The sequence below is a fragment of the Agrilus planipennis genome, unplaced genomic scaffold, assembly GCF_000699045.2.
Source record: "Agrilus planipennis isolate EAB-ADULT unplaced genomic scaffold, Apla_2.0 scaffold35, whole genome shotgun sequence".
Taxonomy (NCBI): Eukaryota; Metazoa; Arthropoda; class Insecta; order Coleoptera; family Buprestidae; genus Agrilus; species Agrilus planipennis.
In genome coordinates, this window is record NW_020438957.1 from 641,587 (window position 1) to 659,625 (window position 18,039).

Genomic DNA, 18,039 nt, shown 5'->3' on the forward strand with positions numbered 1-18,039 from the left:
GAAAAGGTTAGAAGCGTTCGAAATGTGGTGTTATAGGCGGATGATGAGGATATCGTGGGTGGAAAAGGTTAGAAATGAAGAGGTATTGGAAAGAATAGGAGAACAGAGGACTCTATGGAAGTCAATAAAAAATAGACGAGATAGGTTGGTAGGATACCTTCTGAGGCATGAAGGTCTAGTCAGAGATATATTAGAGGCAGAAACAGGAGTTATGAGGGGTAGATGTAGACCTAGGTTAGATTACTGTTCGCAAATAGTTAAGGATGTGGGCTGTTCTAGTTTAGCTCAGGATAGGAAAGAGTGGAGCTACATGTCCAACCAGTCTTAGGACTGACCACCTTATTATGATGATGATGAAAATTATGGATACATTAAGAAAACTGACTTAAAAGGCAAGGAAGTGAATTGGCACCGTTAACTGTTGCAATTAATAACGCAAGATGTCAGTGAAATTAAATGATCACGAAATGCAAATAAACGAGCCTGCTATGATGTATTGTCTCGTTAATTAGATATAGTGGTACAGACCGGCCGTTCAACAGTCTGGCACTAAGTCATCGCCTAGTTCCCGACACACCGTTTAGTAATTTATGTTACTGTGAAGTTTAATTCCCATGGCATAAGAATCCACGGGTTTTCCCTCACGTTCGCCACCCTTCTTGAGAAAATTAATCTGTACGTCCATGCCTTCCTTACTATTCTACTACGTCAAATGGAATTTTAAAGCAGTACCGAACTGGGAAAAATATTTACTATCCCTTGTTACCTTAAACGATAGACTGAAAAATTAACTTTTTTATATGAGACTCTGCAAATTCATTTATATTAACATCTTGAACGGTCATACACCCTTTCGAGGTAATTTCTCACACTGAAACGTTTTAAATAAGAAATGCATGATAAATCATCTACATTTTGAACCAAACTCATAAGATGGTTTGGTGCACGGATGCGAAAAGGTTCGTCTTTCTTGTTGTAGAACAGCGTTTCTAAATGGTGCTCCGCGGAACCCTGGTGTTCCATGGAGGGGTCACAGGGGTTCCACGAGATTCGACGATTCTTGTCTTATTAAAAATATACAAAATTCTGCGAAAAGCAATCGTTCTGTATCTAACCATAAATGAACATCAATTGAAGCTCAAAAAATCTTGGAAAATTATTTTCTAGAGCAGTCAGCCAGTCACAGGATAACCAGTGATTATTAATACAGAATCCATTCACAAATCAATCTAAATTATTAACGTTAACTATGTCGGAATATGAGAGCTTGATCGGTGTGAAGAATTCATCCTCCTTAAAATGAAAATTAGAATCAGCTAATTCAAATTTGAATGACCTTCAGATCAAACTTAATGATGAATACCCTGCAGCCGTTGAGAAGATTATCACTGTTCCTATTTCTTTTTATTTCGACTTCAGATTACAAACGAGCTTTTCAGTTTAATACGCTTACACTAAAAACACATTCAAAACTAGACTGGATATTCGAATTAAATTGTCGGGCATTAAATCAGATTGTAACGCTATTATAAGCAACAATGTGCACATTGAATATATACGTGCAATAAAGATTTTTAATTCAAAATTCAATTTGAACAACAGGTACACAATAAGGTACCAGGAGTCACACATAAAACTATCATCACTTTACTTTTTTGTGGAGATGGGATTCCGTCAAAAAAGGCTTATCAGAAAGAATTCCGTAGCAAAAAGAAATTGAGAACCGCTGCTGTAGTCTATATGCAATAATGCAACATAGCTGCGATATTTGCAGGGAACTACCAGTAAGTTGATGAAGTTTGAAATAACTTAAAAAAAAGGTTAAAAGGAGCACATATACCGCTTGCGAAAGTATGTACCTACTATGGGAATTGCTGCTTCCTTGATATGAGTACCAGTAAGTGTGTGTGCGACTTCGCACAACTCCAGCAGCGGTCGGCGTACGGACACAGTCTTAACTGGTTTTGATGAAAACGGCATATTATAACCCTCTAAGGTTATAACTCAATACTAAGATCTGCATTTTCGCACACTGTATAGATGAACGTCGCCTAATTTTAAATAATAGCTTTTATTCAATTTCTGTGTATAAAAAATCTTTTAAAAGTTCTTTTATACTTAGCATATACTATACCCTTACGATTAGACATGACGGATGACGATTTTAGTTTTTCATTGAACAAGAGTTTGTTCTCACCGTGGGAAGCCGTGAAAGCTTGTATAGTCGTGTAATCGGGCTTTTTCTTTAAAAAAATATCCCTTTTTAGGTTCCGTCTATTTAATCCAAAGCCACCAAGAGTCTAAAACCCTTCTGGATTTTAGCTTTCACCAGAAGACCTTTGTTATACTTGTCCTCTCCTTCACGTAAGATGAGGAGGAAAATGCTCGAACAATGGAGGGTACGATTTTAAAAAGGTCCTTTAAACATGCACGAACATGTGCAAATACATGCATACACAATATATATCGTGTGTGCCTATTAAATGCGTTCTTGGTTGGAGGGCAAGTGATGTTGGTGGAAGGGCTGATGTTGAAGTATTTTTTTTTGTTATCATTTGAACAAGGTGGTTCTTGACGAGCAGATCAAAGGGCGTGGAAACGTGCGCATGTGATGATAGCATGTTTTCCATTTAATTTTTTGCACGCTTACTGCACCAAGAAAGATACTTGTAACATACATGGGTACATCTGATTTTTTTCAAGATGTTCATTATTTGAGCTTCGGTAATTTCAAAAATGTATTATGTTTATCTAGTATTGCCGAATATAATAATTCAGGTCTAATTTAACATAGCCGCTTAAATAAGCTACAAAATACTTCTTTTAATCCATTGGCTTTAAAATTTATAAAATATATATTTCGGAGAACAAAAGGAAAATTCATTTAATTTTTAATTTTTGAACGACGGTAGGAAAGGAATTTACTANTCTTTTCATTCACGACGAATCATTTTATAGGTAAGGCAGTCGAGTCTATTGTACCTAAAGTTATTGCTTCAGATTTTCACGTTCTTGATGTTGATTTTTCTCTCAAAATTAATCTTGTCCTTATTTTGTTTATTAAGTTTCACACACAAGTTACAATTTTCACGTTTAAAAGAACGCTATTATGAATAGGTATTACCTCTATAAAACCTAATAATTTATGCGTATGGAGGTTATAGTTCCTAATTCTATACCATAGAAGAAGTAGTGAAACTTATGGAAGATATAAATCAATTTGATACGTTTTCGAAGAGTCGTTGTGTTATGTTTAAGACTTCCGGGCGTTAACGGAAACACTCAATTAATATGCGATTGCACCTACCACGGGGTAATATTTTCTATTTTCTTTATTGTAAGTTGTAAAATGTTATATATGCTACTAAGGCGTAAGTAATTAATTTTAATTCTACCTTTTGTTACTTGAGACAATATAACTAACGAGCATATAACAAATAAATCAATTTTATTGCTGATTGTCTCGTATATGATTACTGGAAAGCTTAAGAAATTTATGAGATTTTTTATAGCAGTTTTGATACAGTTTGATTCTGAGTATGTACTTTTAAATGATGTTAGCAATTTTCAAAATCTTTTATTTTAGACTCGTTTATGACAGGAAGTTTATGTTTAGTTTTAGATTTTTAAATAATCGTTTAAGTTTCTTAGGATCAATGAGTTAATACAGAAATAAAGAAAACATAAGGAGGCTAATATAAGTGGTGACTTTCGCGTTTTTTGTGGGCCGTTTCAGGCGTCTTGCCGTGGACAACTCTTCGTTTAGGTTGTTTGATTGAAGTCCTAAAAGTTAGTGTTAACAGTAGCTGCAAAAGTATAAATAAAACTGTTATAATAAAAGCATGGGTTAGTCTATAATTAGTTCTATCTACAAGATCATTTTCTGGGATATAGAATTAATAAAAAAGTTGCAAATGATTTTATAATCAAAACAGTTTGTAAAAATTGTATTGTAAATGTTTGATATCAGTTTAGTAAATCCGCTTGATAATTTTCCGTTCCAAAACTATCTAGTGTACTTTTGTTATACATATAAGGATCCCTTATACCGATTCAAAACATTGGCGCTTCGAATTTATAAAATCACACACACCTGACTTTTTCGTGACGGAATATAGATAAAACTTACCGTGTGCTAATCACGTTAAACTGAATTAAAAACACTTATTATCGAGGGATTTTATTATGCAGACATTACAGTATTGTTTCGTTAAATATTAGTTTCACCATGTGACTGAATGGTTCATCACCTACAGGATAGAATACCTTGCCGTTTTTGGTAAATCGTCGTGTGTATCGATGCTCTGCGGTTGCCGCATAGGTCGCGGCAGCGGAACTTCCGCGTAGTTGTTGAGGTCCTTACTCATAAAACATATAAAACTTATTAATGGGGCATTCTGTAGCGGTGATCCGTGAGTTTGATCGCGCAGTTTTAGCCGCAAAGAATTGATTGGGCTCTTGATTGCGGTAGCTTTGAATAAACAGCAAAAAAGTGCGGTTTACCACAGATTCCTCTACCTGCGTCGTGTATAAAAAGAACGAAATGTTTTTTTCAACTCTCGGAAAAGTTAAATTCGGCCGTTTGAGTTGTCAAAAGCGAAAAGTTGTGCAACTCGAGCAATTAAAGCCTCCACAACTTATGAAGCAAAATGTTTGAAATTCGAGTTTCGTAAACTAACGATTTCATATTCCAGTTTAATTACTACAAACCCCGCAAATAAGGAACACTTTAAAAATATGTGCTCCACTTTTTTTTTTAATGATCACCGGCTGATTTCTCTCTCTTTCTAACTCCTTGTTTAGGCAAATATATCTGTTGATGTACAGGCGGTACGTTGTCGAACTTGTAACTATAAATTACTTCGATGTTGTAGAGTGGCATCGAACTTTGCAAGTGATAAAGGTGTAATCGATAGGGCCTCGTTCACCATTATAACTGAATACAGCAAGCGGTGGTGTGATGCTTGAGCTGTGACTTCGTCAGTTTAATACGTACTTCAGTTAACTGCAATTCCAATAAAGTAACGAATCACGAAAAACTTCAGTAGAAGGTAGAAAGAGATGATGAATTGAATTCTTATCACCACCGTTACATTCATAAACATATGTAATGTAACATGCAAAAGAAAAATTGCGAGACGTGTGTACGTAATTTCCATATATTTTTATTCGCTTGACTAGGGTTAGGCAAATTATCCTATCATTCGATTAATGATCGATTATTTGCAGTAATTATCAGTAATCGATTAATCGAACCTTTGATTAATCGCAAATAATTAATGCTGATTTTTCTAAGTGCTATTCTTTTTGCATTACAGTAAAGTTAATTTTTGCGTTTGTGCATCTAAATAAAAAATAAAAACACGGATGTTCTTGTAATGTGATTATTTCGACTAATCGCAATAATCGATTAATTTATAACAGTCTATAATAATCGATTGTTTAATTTACTAATCGCTCAGTCATCTGCTTGATCATTGTTTCACCAATTTGTAACTTCTTACATTAGTTGTACCAATGGTCACCATAATGTTTGAAGAAATTATTACGTGCTAACATAGTCATCAACTGCGAACAAAAAAATGTGAAAGTTATAAGCAGGGATTTGATATTACTTTTTAGAAATAACTCTACATTTATCTAAAATGAGAATAGTGTACTTCACATGACATGAACTTTTACAATTACGTTTTAAAAATTATTCTTAAAAAGACCATTTTTTAAAAAAGCTCAATATAATTTCTAAGAGAACATTATTTATAATAATGTACTATATAAATAATTAAGTTTGTACTATTTGGAACTTGCTATAATTTATCATTTAATGGTATTTTCGCTACTTTAATTAATTAATTTCGACAAAAGAGATAAAAATTCGCCCTTACATAATTAAATTTGGTTTTATTATACCTCTTACATTTTGCTCAGAAGAAGCTTTTTATGGATTGTTCGGTTATATTATGAGAGTACGTATGTCCATGTATCAATATTTAATATATTTACTGCTTTTTCAGTAATTGTCAAATACATATTTTGCTTAGTTAAAAGCTTCTGATGGATTTTAATGTTCATATTTTTTTAATTCCCTCATTTTGTATAAATAAGCAGTAGGGTCGTCTGTTGCCTTTGTGCCACTTTTAATGAAACTGAATTATTAAATAGTTATTAGGCACATCTGCTGGGAAATACGTATTTGAATGTAGCGCGCAGAGCTTTCGAAGCTTTCAGTCTAACTGCGCCATCTGGATTCAACTGGCGGAGTACTGGTGGAAACACCGTCGCGTCGCGACGCCTGTGAAAACATGGAATCGGTTTGGCTCGCGTGCTCTAGATGGCTTTGCCAGTTATGTGTGCAGAGGAATTTACAGTAAAATTTAGGCGCGCTCGTGACGGTTCTTTAGTGAAAATAGTGCATACAGAAATTTTTTAACCAAGGCGTTAAATGTAACGTAAATGAAATACGAAGTCTGTTCAAAAAGTATCGCGAATTTTGTGTTTCATCAAAAATTATTTATTTATTCATGAATATCTGTTTTGTCCCCTTCAAAGTAATCTCACTTATGCCAACGTTTTTTCCAATCCTCGAAGCACTTCATAAAATTATTTTTTGTGATCTTGTTCAGCTCCTCGTTCGATGCCCTCTTTATCTCCTCAATCGTACCGTAGCGTCGTCCTTTCATGGGCCTCTTCAATTTCGGGAACAAAAAAAAGTCACTGAGCGCCAGATCTGGGGAATACGGTGGTTGCGGCATTATTAGTGTATTGTTTTGAACAAAAATTCGCGCAAAAGCAACGATGTGTGAACAGGGGTGTTATCATGGTGCAAAAGCCAATTTTTATTCTTCCACAAATCCGGGCGTTTCTGGAGGGTTGCTTAGCGCAAATTGCGCATAACGTGCAGGTAATATTTCTAATTGACCGTTCTACCGTGTGGCAAAAACTCATGATGCACCACACCCTTGCAATCGAAGAAAACTGTAAGCAAAACCTTCACATTCGACCTGATTTGGCGAACTTTTCTTCGGCCTTAGCTCTTGTGGCAACATCCAATGGGATGGTTAAACTTTGTTTTCCACGTGATATCTATAAATCCATGATTCGTCAGCAGTCTCATGCCCAAATTGTTAGTAAAAATCGAATAGCAGGAGCCGATTGATATGTTTAGGTCCTCAGCAACTTTTCTGACGGCGATTAAATAAAATGTAACAACTACCCACTACCACATAAGTCTTTACTGTTTACACAACCCTTAACAAAAAAGGGTAACTATCAATTAAAACACCTACACTGTGCAATATTTTTAATTATTAGTTGTTTGAGGAATTTAATGTTTTTAAAAATCAGCAAAAGTTTTGTAAAAGTCTTCAGAAGTAGATACTACCTGTACCTAGCGTCTTTCTTGTTAAAATGAACATTGTGTTGTAAAAACATATTTTCTTAAAACTTCATTATCATCATAAGATCGTCAGTCCTAAGACTGGTTAGACACGCACCTCCTCTATTTCCTATCCTCAGCTAATCTTCGAACATCCCTAAAACTAGAACATCCCACACCCTTACTGAGGTTTAAAAGTTAGTGTACTATAATCGAGAATAATTTGCTTTTTTCAAATACATATACCCATTTCCGTATCCTTAGGTAACTGGTAGATTTTCTCGAATTCGGATTAAATCGTACATTTCGAAAATCGGACTACTTAATCCGAAGGGAATAAATTCGAGGATTTAGTATTTTACACTCCCTTTTGCAGCGTTTAAATTCACGACACCACTGACAAGTATCTTACACTGCGCGAAGAAAAATTGAAGTCATAAAACTTTTTTCGTTCGGGGCTTTCCCCGGCCGCTGGAACGGGAGCCGGCCTCTTAAGGAAGGCTATCCATCAGAAAAGAAACAATCTCAAATCGCATTACTCTCCCCGCAAATACGAAAAACAATAAAATAATTTAAGATTTAAGTCACGTTGGAAGAATATGCCAGACGGCGCTATAAATCATGGGGATCTTTAGCCACCCTTCCCTTGGCTTTAGCATAAGTCTCCTCCTCCGCGCCCTTAGCAATATGCAATCCCGTTTCTCCTTCCTAATCTATTGACTGTCTATAACTGAAATCCGTCAGTATAAACGATCAAACTTTCACACTTCAGAATATTTTAAATAAATTTAAAATAAAAGAAAACCCTTGTTATCGTGTTTAACCGTTGCTAAACGTCTTTGGCTTGAACTTCTCTATTTTCAACTTTAATATTGAAAAATTGTACATTAACGCCAAATGTGGATTTAGGATGCTTTATCGGGAGAGTGCTTAATACAAAATTGTTTAATTTTCGGTATTTCGTCTTAAATTGTTTATTTTATATATAAAATACAGGTTATTAGATTTTAGTTAATAAATTTTAATAGATATCGTATATCAATTTTAATGGCTAGAATATCAGATGAAGACAGTTCATCACTCAAGTTTTAAAGGATTAAATTGTACTTGTTGAGAAATTACTTCGAGATTCTTATTTTCAATTTGTTTTTAAAGAAAATGTTAGAAGCCTTCGAAATGTGGTGTTATAGGCGAATGATGAGGATAACGTGGGTAGAAAAGGTTAGAAATGAAGAGGTATTGGAAAGAATAGGAGAACAGAGGACTCTATGGAAGTTAATAAGAATTAGGCGAGATAGGTTGGTAGGACACCTTCTCAGGTATGAAGGTTTAGTCAGAGGCATATTGGAGGCAGAAACAGGAGTTGGGAGGGGTAGAGGTAGACCTAGGTTAGATTACTGTTCGCAAATAGTTCACGATGTGGGTTGTTCTAGTTTTAGGGAAATGAGAAGTTTAGCTCAGGATAGGAAGGAGTAGAGGTACGTGTTCAATTAGTCTTAGGACTGACGACCTTATGATGATGATGATGATTGGAGGGAAGTTAAATCTCTCTGTAGTCACACTTTTCCACCTGAATTTGACCAAATTATTACTGTGAATAATCAATGAAAAGTTTTTGTAACAATGTGTCAGTATTCTTCTGTTGTTCTATCAAATGACATTGTGCTTAATTTTATTTTAGTTCTTAATAGGTAATATTTAGATTTAAAATATGCGTTCTGGATTTGACATGTTAATTGAGCATTTAAGAAACGTTTTAGATGGTTTAACAGTGATGTCTTTAAACATAATTAATTACCGTTTTATAGTGTTCGTAATGCTAATGGCAAGTTTTGCTTAAAGTTTCTGAAATTCGAAACCATTTAAAATTCAAACCTGAATTCATAAGGTTCTTAGAGTAATCCCGAGTCAAAAAATTGGGACTCATTTTGTCCTCATTTGATCTCAATAGAATTTTTAGGGATATTTCAAACTACAAGACTCAAAAGTCTCATTTTATCCGCGGTTTTCCCGTATCAGGACAAAATGAGACTTTTGAGGAGTAAAGATTATTTAGGAAACCTCATTTTGTCTTCAAAAAGTCTCATTCTTTTCTTGTTGAGGTTAAATTGAGGACTATTGCCATAGGATTGCAGACATTGAGAATAAAATGAGACTTTTTAGAATCCAATGTGATGAGTCTTATGAAAACTTATTGAGGTATCTGAGATTAAAAACGTCTAAATGAGGAAAAAATGAGTCTAAATAGTTCATTTGAGGATAAAATGAGTCCCAATTTTTCGACTCGGGATTAATCCTGCTTTAAATGTTAATTGAAAAGTTTCGCCCTTTCCCTTGTTCAAAGGACTTTCTACATGCATTTAGGGTAAAACTGATCATTATTTTAAGAAACTCCGAAGCACGCATTAAATTTTTGACGACAGCAATCGGATAAAATAGAAAGAGATCGAAGGACTATTAAGATTGACAAGTAATTAGCTAGGGATAATTATTGTAGGATATTAATGCTTTTTTGCATCCCGTGCAAAACACTTGAATTAATTACAATGGTTTTAGTAATGTGAGAGAAGGAGCGCTTCAGAAATTACTTTGCTGTAATGGAATGATTTTAAATTTCTTATACCTATTTGCCAATGAAATGTAAGGGAAAATAGTGATAATTGCTTAATGTAAAGTATTTTTAGAAGAAAATTGTTTTTTAATAACGTTTAAAATAAAATAATGTTAAGATTTGTGACAATACATTTAACATCTTTTTATAGTTTGGTACGTACAAGTCTATTCGCCATGAATTATACGATGATTTATGGTAGACATTGTGGGAAAGGAATTATTTGCTTGTACTTTCTTTTCGACTTTTAGTAAGTTTTCATAATCAGATCAGTCATTATTAATTGAATTATTACAGCTAAATTATCGTACATATGGATTTATATGTTTACTAACTTTCACAACTTCAAAAAGCCGAAATTTTTTTGAAGCGCTTTTTCGTTTGGGTTTTTGTTAACTTTTTCTCCAAAAAGGCTTAGAAAAAGCTGTCATCACCGCAGAACTCTACAACCACTTCTATGTATATTTCACACATATTTGAACATTTAGAATTATTGTTTAATAATAACAATCGGGATGCATTTTTTAACTATTAATTGTCTTCCTTACTTAAAATAATAACAAGACCATAGTGTTTATTGAGAAAGTTTATGGGTGATATATGTACTGTAAATTGTCCTATAAAGTAGACAAGAAGTAAATTGTGATTAAAAAGTAAATGAACGTCAGTGATCTCATAAATTTTGCATTTTATTACTTCGTCATAAAAATAACAAACTACGAGAAATTTGCGTTTTAACGCGTTTTTTAAACTTTGTTTATTTAACTCGAGACTGTTAGGGATAGTTATCTGTATGCACAGGATTTACGACCGCGAACGCAACGTTGTCTATGAAGCTTCTAATAATTTTCCTTTATTGCTTGGCAAATTTCTAATTTACTTTTGTTGTGGGTAGTATTTCAAATACGAAATTGTGTAATGTGGATTACAACTGACGTAAAGTTTAAGGCGGTATTGAAAGAGAAAATTTTTCTTATTGTTAGTTTTCTTTTTAAAATCAATAAAATGTTATTGATTTGTTGACAAAGTTCATAACTTTTCATCCCCTTTGTTAGAGAATTATTATTTTTACATAAATTGTGCAAATGTTAACGAGTATGACATTAATGAACCCTCAACTAAATAATATCGAAACAAGCTACGAAATTAAACATGTAAATTATAGGGTAGGAGAGTCAGGGGACTGTGACCGCGCCCCCAACCGAAGGGATTTATTTAAGCTGTTAATTTCGCATATGGGACTCGTGTGTCTTCTATCTATGGGGAGCATGGACACAATGTTTGTAACAACCTTTTATTTAGTCTGTATGTGCTTCTGTACAATCAAACAGGTATAAACATACAGAATCATGATAAACATGAAACATGATACGTATTTATGAAGGAACAATCGGAACTTATTGTTTAACCACTCTTCTAGGTACAGATTCTCTTTCTCTTAAAAAGAAGATGTTGTATATAACAATTTTAACAAAATTAATCAATACTCTTTCACGTTTTGTTTCCCTATAGGTCGTTGCTTAAGTAAAATTAACAAAATTATCAAAATTCTCCCCATTTGTATAGGTGTTAATACAATTGTTGTTTAACAATTTGTCAAGTTGAAAATTTATTTTCTTCTTGAATAAAAAATTGCAAAAAAATTCAAATAAATATTAAAACCCGAAGAAGAAATAAAAATGCAAATCTTGCAGTGGTCGTTAAATCTTAAATCGCTAATGATGTATATTAGAAATGAGCAAAATTATTGTAAAAATGTAGGTGTATTGAAGTGATTATAAAAATTTAGTACTAATTGTTTTTGCTAAATAACTCCCTGACTTCTTGTACTTGTTGTATTGCTGTTAAAAGTTAAAAAATTCCAATCGTCTGAACGATTTAAAAATAGATTAATTTCCCATATAAAGAAAATAGTTTCCGTTTCTAACCTCTTCCTGAACACTTATTTATTTATCCCTACTGAAAAAATAGTACGTAGCTATCATATTTTAATTGTACAGGAACTGATTGTATGATTATCTTGATTATCTGATAATCATTTAATCATAATTGCATGGTAAGTCAGCCCGAAATGTGCATAGGTACCTATCAATCGTCCATCATTATAGGAAATTAGCTCGTTAGACAGGACTGTTACCTTATTAACCGTAGAGTAGAATCATTTTACAGAGGCGTTTCTCAATAGCTGCACATAATCTACAAACTAAAGAAATACCATTAGCATATGCGTGCATAACATGATATAACACCGCGAGTTAATCGATTTCCAAGCGATATCCTGTTCGCAGCTGGTCCATAACGTTAATAGACTGCTGCTAGTATAACACGCCGATGAAGGATTTATAAAAAAGAAAATTCTGTTATGCTGATGGCAATGTGGCAATTTACCCACATTAAGTGAGAAATTGTATGTGTCTGATGCACAGTTAACATTTAAACAAGGTAATTCAAATGTAAAGTGATCGATAGTGATTGATCACATTTCAATGTTTTGATGCCCAAAAAAAAAACATGAAAAAAAGTTATTGTACACTGCACCCACGTCAGAATATTTCATGATATTGACCCAAAATATATAATTTACAGTTAAACTAGTTTTCTTATTATCCTTTAGAAATCATAGCTTTCGGGTCCTTCCAATATTCTATTTACTTTTATGATTACGTACCTATTGTCAACTCAACATTTCAGAATCAAAAATAGGTATAATATGTTATAATATTTGATTCAAAAAAACTTTTCCTTTGTCGACTTCGAAAAGCAAATCACNTATAATATGTTAAAATACTTGATTGAAAAAAACTTTTCCTTTGTCGACTTTAATTAAACTATTGTACAAATAGTATCATAAGTTTTATATTATATGTTTTCAAAATAATTAAGATAAAATGTGTAAAAGTAATTTTTTCTAAAGATTTTCTCGGTCTACTGCACTTTTCAAATAGAACGAATAGTTTCGATTCGCGAAGGGTTCTCTCTAATACAAGTTCGCTTGATGAAAGGGTAGAAAATGTCGGAAAGGACAACGCCGTCGTCGTCGTCGTCTACATCGGACACAAGCTATTGACGTTTGATCTTCTGATGTAACAAATTTCGGTTACAGGTCAGGTCACGTGTCGGCGGAGGCCACGTCCAAAGTCCATCCCATGTCAGGAGTCGGTCCCGACGCGACCAAGCTTATCTCTAAGGGCTCCTATAAGCTGCTCGATAACGACGTCAAAACGGCTTGGATCAACCCCAGACTGATTTCTAGGGTAGGTTTGCTTTTATATAATATCTATAGATGTACTATACAGTTGAATTCATTCGTCTGTCGCGTGCAATTTCTCTTTTTGCACATAGGGGCATGTATGCAGCAGAATTCTCTTTAAGGCTATGAAATAGTATTCGCAAAATTATTTACGACTTTAATAAAATATAGGGAAACTAAAGGGACTACATTTAAAGAAATGAAATTTCATAATTACCTACGTACAAAAAAGGATTAATATTACCTTATAATTTGCATTCCAACTGTTAGTACACTACATCATAATTGAGTGTGCTTTCAGAAGATTTGTTTTTGTTGGTACGATTTTGTTTTTGTATGGTTGTGTGATTGTTCCAATGGATATTAAATTGTTAAGGTCAGTTTACACATATTCGTATTGTATCCGTTATGTAACCGTTCCTCATCCGACGCAGTATTTATATAGGTCAGGCTGCTGTGTAAAGATACTGCCCCTTATTACAGGAATAATATAATAATACAATTACATCTCTGTATCTAGTAAGGACATCAGTATTCATGTCAGAACGCAATCATGTATTACAGTACCGTTTTTTTTTCTGTACCGTCAACAGACAAGTTAATTATCATTAATATTAAATTCGGCTGAATCAATACAGATACTGATATTGGTGTTGTATAATGTTTTCGTATGACTTTATTAAACCATTTCTTCGTCGGTACACGGAAGGTATACGTGACGGACGCGGTTCGGACATGTGTAAACCGTCTAGCATTACAAAAGGCTTGATGTAATTTTTCTTAGTGCTTCATTCCCACAATTCTAGGTAAACTCTCGTTACTCTGAGTTATTGTGTACCTACTGCAAGGTGTACAATATTTTTTGAAAAACGTTTATTATGATCTTGGTAAAAGTATTAAATAATTAAATTAGTGAAGCGAACGGTTAAGGCGATATATATTAATATTTTATTTTGAACCTCCTTCTGACACATGACAGCGTTCTTAATTTGTCAGTGTGATATTCAGTACGACATGCCGCCTTATTGGGCCCTTAATTTGTACTACTACGACTACTATGTTGTTTCTTCTTGTTTTATGACTTGTTATTGGGACATTTCATGTATAAGACGGTTATTAACCGTATGTCAGTAAGTACCGCTGCATATGGCACTCATGAAGTAGATTTACTATTAAATTTATAGACTATAAAATACGATATTTCAGTAATTGGATACCCCGAGGAATTCTCATTAGATCAGAGTGAGCTCGGGTTCCTCTAACTTTCCCTGCTACAAACGAACAAGGATATGCCACCACAGAAACGTAGTACGGTTTCTGTAGAGCATATAAAAAAGTTTTAATGACAACTTTAAAACAACGGTTTATAACTCAATTAAGAAAATATCAAATTGTATTCATTAACTTTTTAACTCCCATATTTAATTTGGAACCAGCGCCTTTAAACAGGAAGAAGGATTATACTTTGCGTACAAAGTTTTTGTTTCAATCGTAAGGAATCACGTAAATTACATACCTATATATATTTGCTTTTATTTCTATACTTTAGTATATCTTTAGATTACGGCGTCGTAATTTTTCGTGAAGAAATAAATTGCTGCTAAGCTTGTTAAAAAAGTTTTTGATTAAAATGTTTTGGATGATAATGAAAAAGTAGAAAGTTTATGAAATAGCCTTTCTTGGTGTAGGTGTTTTCCTTTGAGACATTTGGGTGGTTTTTAGTAGGTATATGCAGGATTTAATTTCTCAATATTATTATATAAGTTATGGTGGGCGAAAGTATAAAGTACTTTGTAAACTATTATTAACAATTTATTAGATAAAACTATAAGAAGTAAGAAGAATTATATATAATATAATATTTCATTTTTACGTAGAAATGGATATTATTGAGATTAAACAATGGTAGAGATAGATTGCAGGTATTAATTTTATTAAATTATATTAATGTTTTAGAAAAAGGGGTTTACGATTTTCACTGTATTGCAAACGCCATCTCAAACCTCTTATTTTCAATCTTGATCCCGTCAGTTATTAATTTTAAATCCAATTTAATTATGTTTGTGATACACACTATTGTGCTTTGCATTATTAAGTATTTCTATTTTTATTTTAATGCCCAATCCAATTCGATCATTTTTGTAAAAGTTCATCCGCATCTATCTTCAATTGTAATTAAAACCGAAAGCGTATGAAATTCTCGGCAGAATTTCTGTGATACTAAATTTCATATCAATTGAATACGAATTAATAAAATAATTTTGATGACAACATTTTTTCTTCTGAAAATTCATAATAATTAACAGAGCTTGAACTAGTAGTGTTTAGGTAAGTATTTCTTTCCCACTTTCATTTGAAAATTGTGAGGGATGAGTTCGTCGGTCATTTAGCGGCGGAAAATGCGACACCATACATCACGGTCGGTCGTAGTAACTACAGGGGCGGTAACGGAATGGACGGGGATCTCCACATGTTCCTTAATGGCGTTTTCAACGTGAACGATAAATGCAAGATAACAGTTATTGTTCTGAGTCACTACGGCCAAGTAATAAAACAGCATTATGTTTCGGTGCAGTTTTCGTTTGCAGACTGAAATTAGTCTTTTTATTGACTAGTTTCGCCAAACAGCCGAAGCGACTACCATATGGAGCTTCTGTGTCGTAAAAGTTATAATTAATATTTAAGTGCATTCACTTACATCTTTTGGATAGAAAATTATGGCAATAAACTCCGCTATAAACTTAACGTAATCTTCCAATTAACTTATTAAATTTATAACAAGTTTGTGCCAAATGCAAAATCAGTTCAAAAATACCAGCTGTCCTAGTCATTTCAGTAAAGTTTCATCGAAATCAGTTCAACAGTTTCAGATGATTAGTTCATATAGACAGACAGGTAGACAGACAAATTATTCTTTAAGGATGTTTGGGGATTACAGTCGGAGACAAGAATACATAAAATTAGAAATTTGTGATTAATTAGGCTTTGCAGGTAAATGAGGTAAATAAATACTATCTATACTAAAAAAAGAGTATACCGTTTAAGAGAAAATTTGGAATTTGACCAAAAACTTTCAATAAAATAAGAAATAACGAATAATATTGTAGAGATGTAACAGTAACATTAACAGGGACGTGTAAATATAACGATTTATTAAAAGAAACAAGTTATAAAATGAATAAGATTAACTTAACAGAAAATGGAAGCTTTACATGAATGAGCAAAGCCCTCACGACGTCTAACTTTTTCGAAGGTTATTCTTCGACTCCCGATTCCGTCCTTTTTAAAACTGTACAGTAATCGGTACTTCTTGACCGTCCCAGAGGTCTTTTTCTTTAAGCAACGGTAATAAACTTTACGACAGGGTTGGGTCCGAGGACCTGGCTGCTACATGTACATTTTCCTAGAAATTAGTAAATAATTCTTACGACTATAACAACTTAAAATTTAAACATTAACAACTAACTTATTCTAAGGCACGTCTGCATACTACATTCGGCCATCCTGCATTACATCTGGCCTCAGATGTTAGCATCATCGTCTGTTTCATTTTCGTCGTCAGTTTCAGGTATTTTACTTTCTCGATTGAATTTAGGAAGATTTTCATCATATTGTGCCCACGGTTTCAGGTGGTCAGCTGACACTGATGTCTCGCGCGGCCCTTCATGATTACCTACTTTGCTCACAATGTAGCGGTCGTTACGCAGGACTTTATTTATACGGTATGGACCTAAATACTTGGGATACATTTTCAAACCTGGCCCAAATTGTGTCCGTTTTATTGCGACGAGGTTCTCCACTTGGTAATGTTTTGCCTTTTTACGCTTTTTGTTAAAAGATTTCTTATTTTCATCCTGCATCTGGGCAATTTTGTCTTTTGCCTCAACACGTATAGCGTCTCGTTCTTCGTCGAACATTTTTGTCCATTCTTCTTCAATGATCTCACGTATACGTTCATCACTCTTCAAACGCATGTCAGTACCAATTAGAAGTTTAAAAGGGGTATTTTTGGTGCTGCGATGAATTGTAGCGTTCAAGTACTTTTGTGCGGTATTTACATGTTTATACCATTCTTCGGGTTTCGGAGCTGACAACTTTGCTAATAATGGAATAAGCGTCCTGTTTACTCGTTCGACCTGTCCATTGCTTCGAGGTACACCTGTTGTAATACATACGTGCTCGATTTTTTCTATTTTGCAATATTCGTTAAATGCTTCTGAGGTAAATGCCGTCCCTCGATCTGAGATAATTCTTCTGGGATTACCGAATATTGCGGACTGTCTCTTTAGCCGATCAATTACGGCAGCTGTGTCTGTTGAACGTGTTGGGTATATCCATACAAACTTTGAAAATGCATCAGTGACAACAAATAAATAACGGTATGATTTCTTTGTTGACGGTATAGGGCCCAAGTGGTCAATGTGATACGTGTCTAACGGTACGCTACCTTTATTTATTGCATGCAATAGACCTTCCTGCTTTCCTTGTTTTTTTTCGACTAAAATACAATCTATACAATTTTTTATGACATGCTCAACTTTCTCTCGCATATTTTTAAACCAATAATCGCGTTTTATGAGAGCCTCGGTTTTATTAATTCCGAAATGACCGTTCTCGTGTGCACGTCTTATAATTTGCATCTGCATACAATTTGGTACAACTATTAAAAATTCATCGTTTACAATTTTATATAAAATATCATTTCTTATCTCATATTCCTTAGTTTTACAATTTCTTATTAACACAAAAATATTAGCTAATTCATTATCTTCATGCTGTGCTCTCTTTAACTTTACAATAATC

At 33.7% G+C, this 18,039-nt stretch overlaps 1 protein-coding gene across 5 annotated transcripts in view; it reads left to right on the forward strand.

Moving 5' to 3' along the window:
* The window catches only part of LOC108744840 (kinesin-like protein CG14535), a 294,798-nt gene that overhangs the window by 64,423 nt on the left and 212,336 nt on the right, over positions 1-18,039 (forward strand). For all 5 annotated transcript variants that reach the window (XM_025975061.1, XM_025975062.1, XM_025975063.1 and 2 more), the window contains one exon: positions 13,090-13,240. In XM_025975061.1, the coding sequence (XP_025830846.1) occupies positions 13,090-13,240 (151 nt within the window). The remainder of the gene's footprint in view (positions 1-13,089; positions 13,241-18,039) is intronic.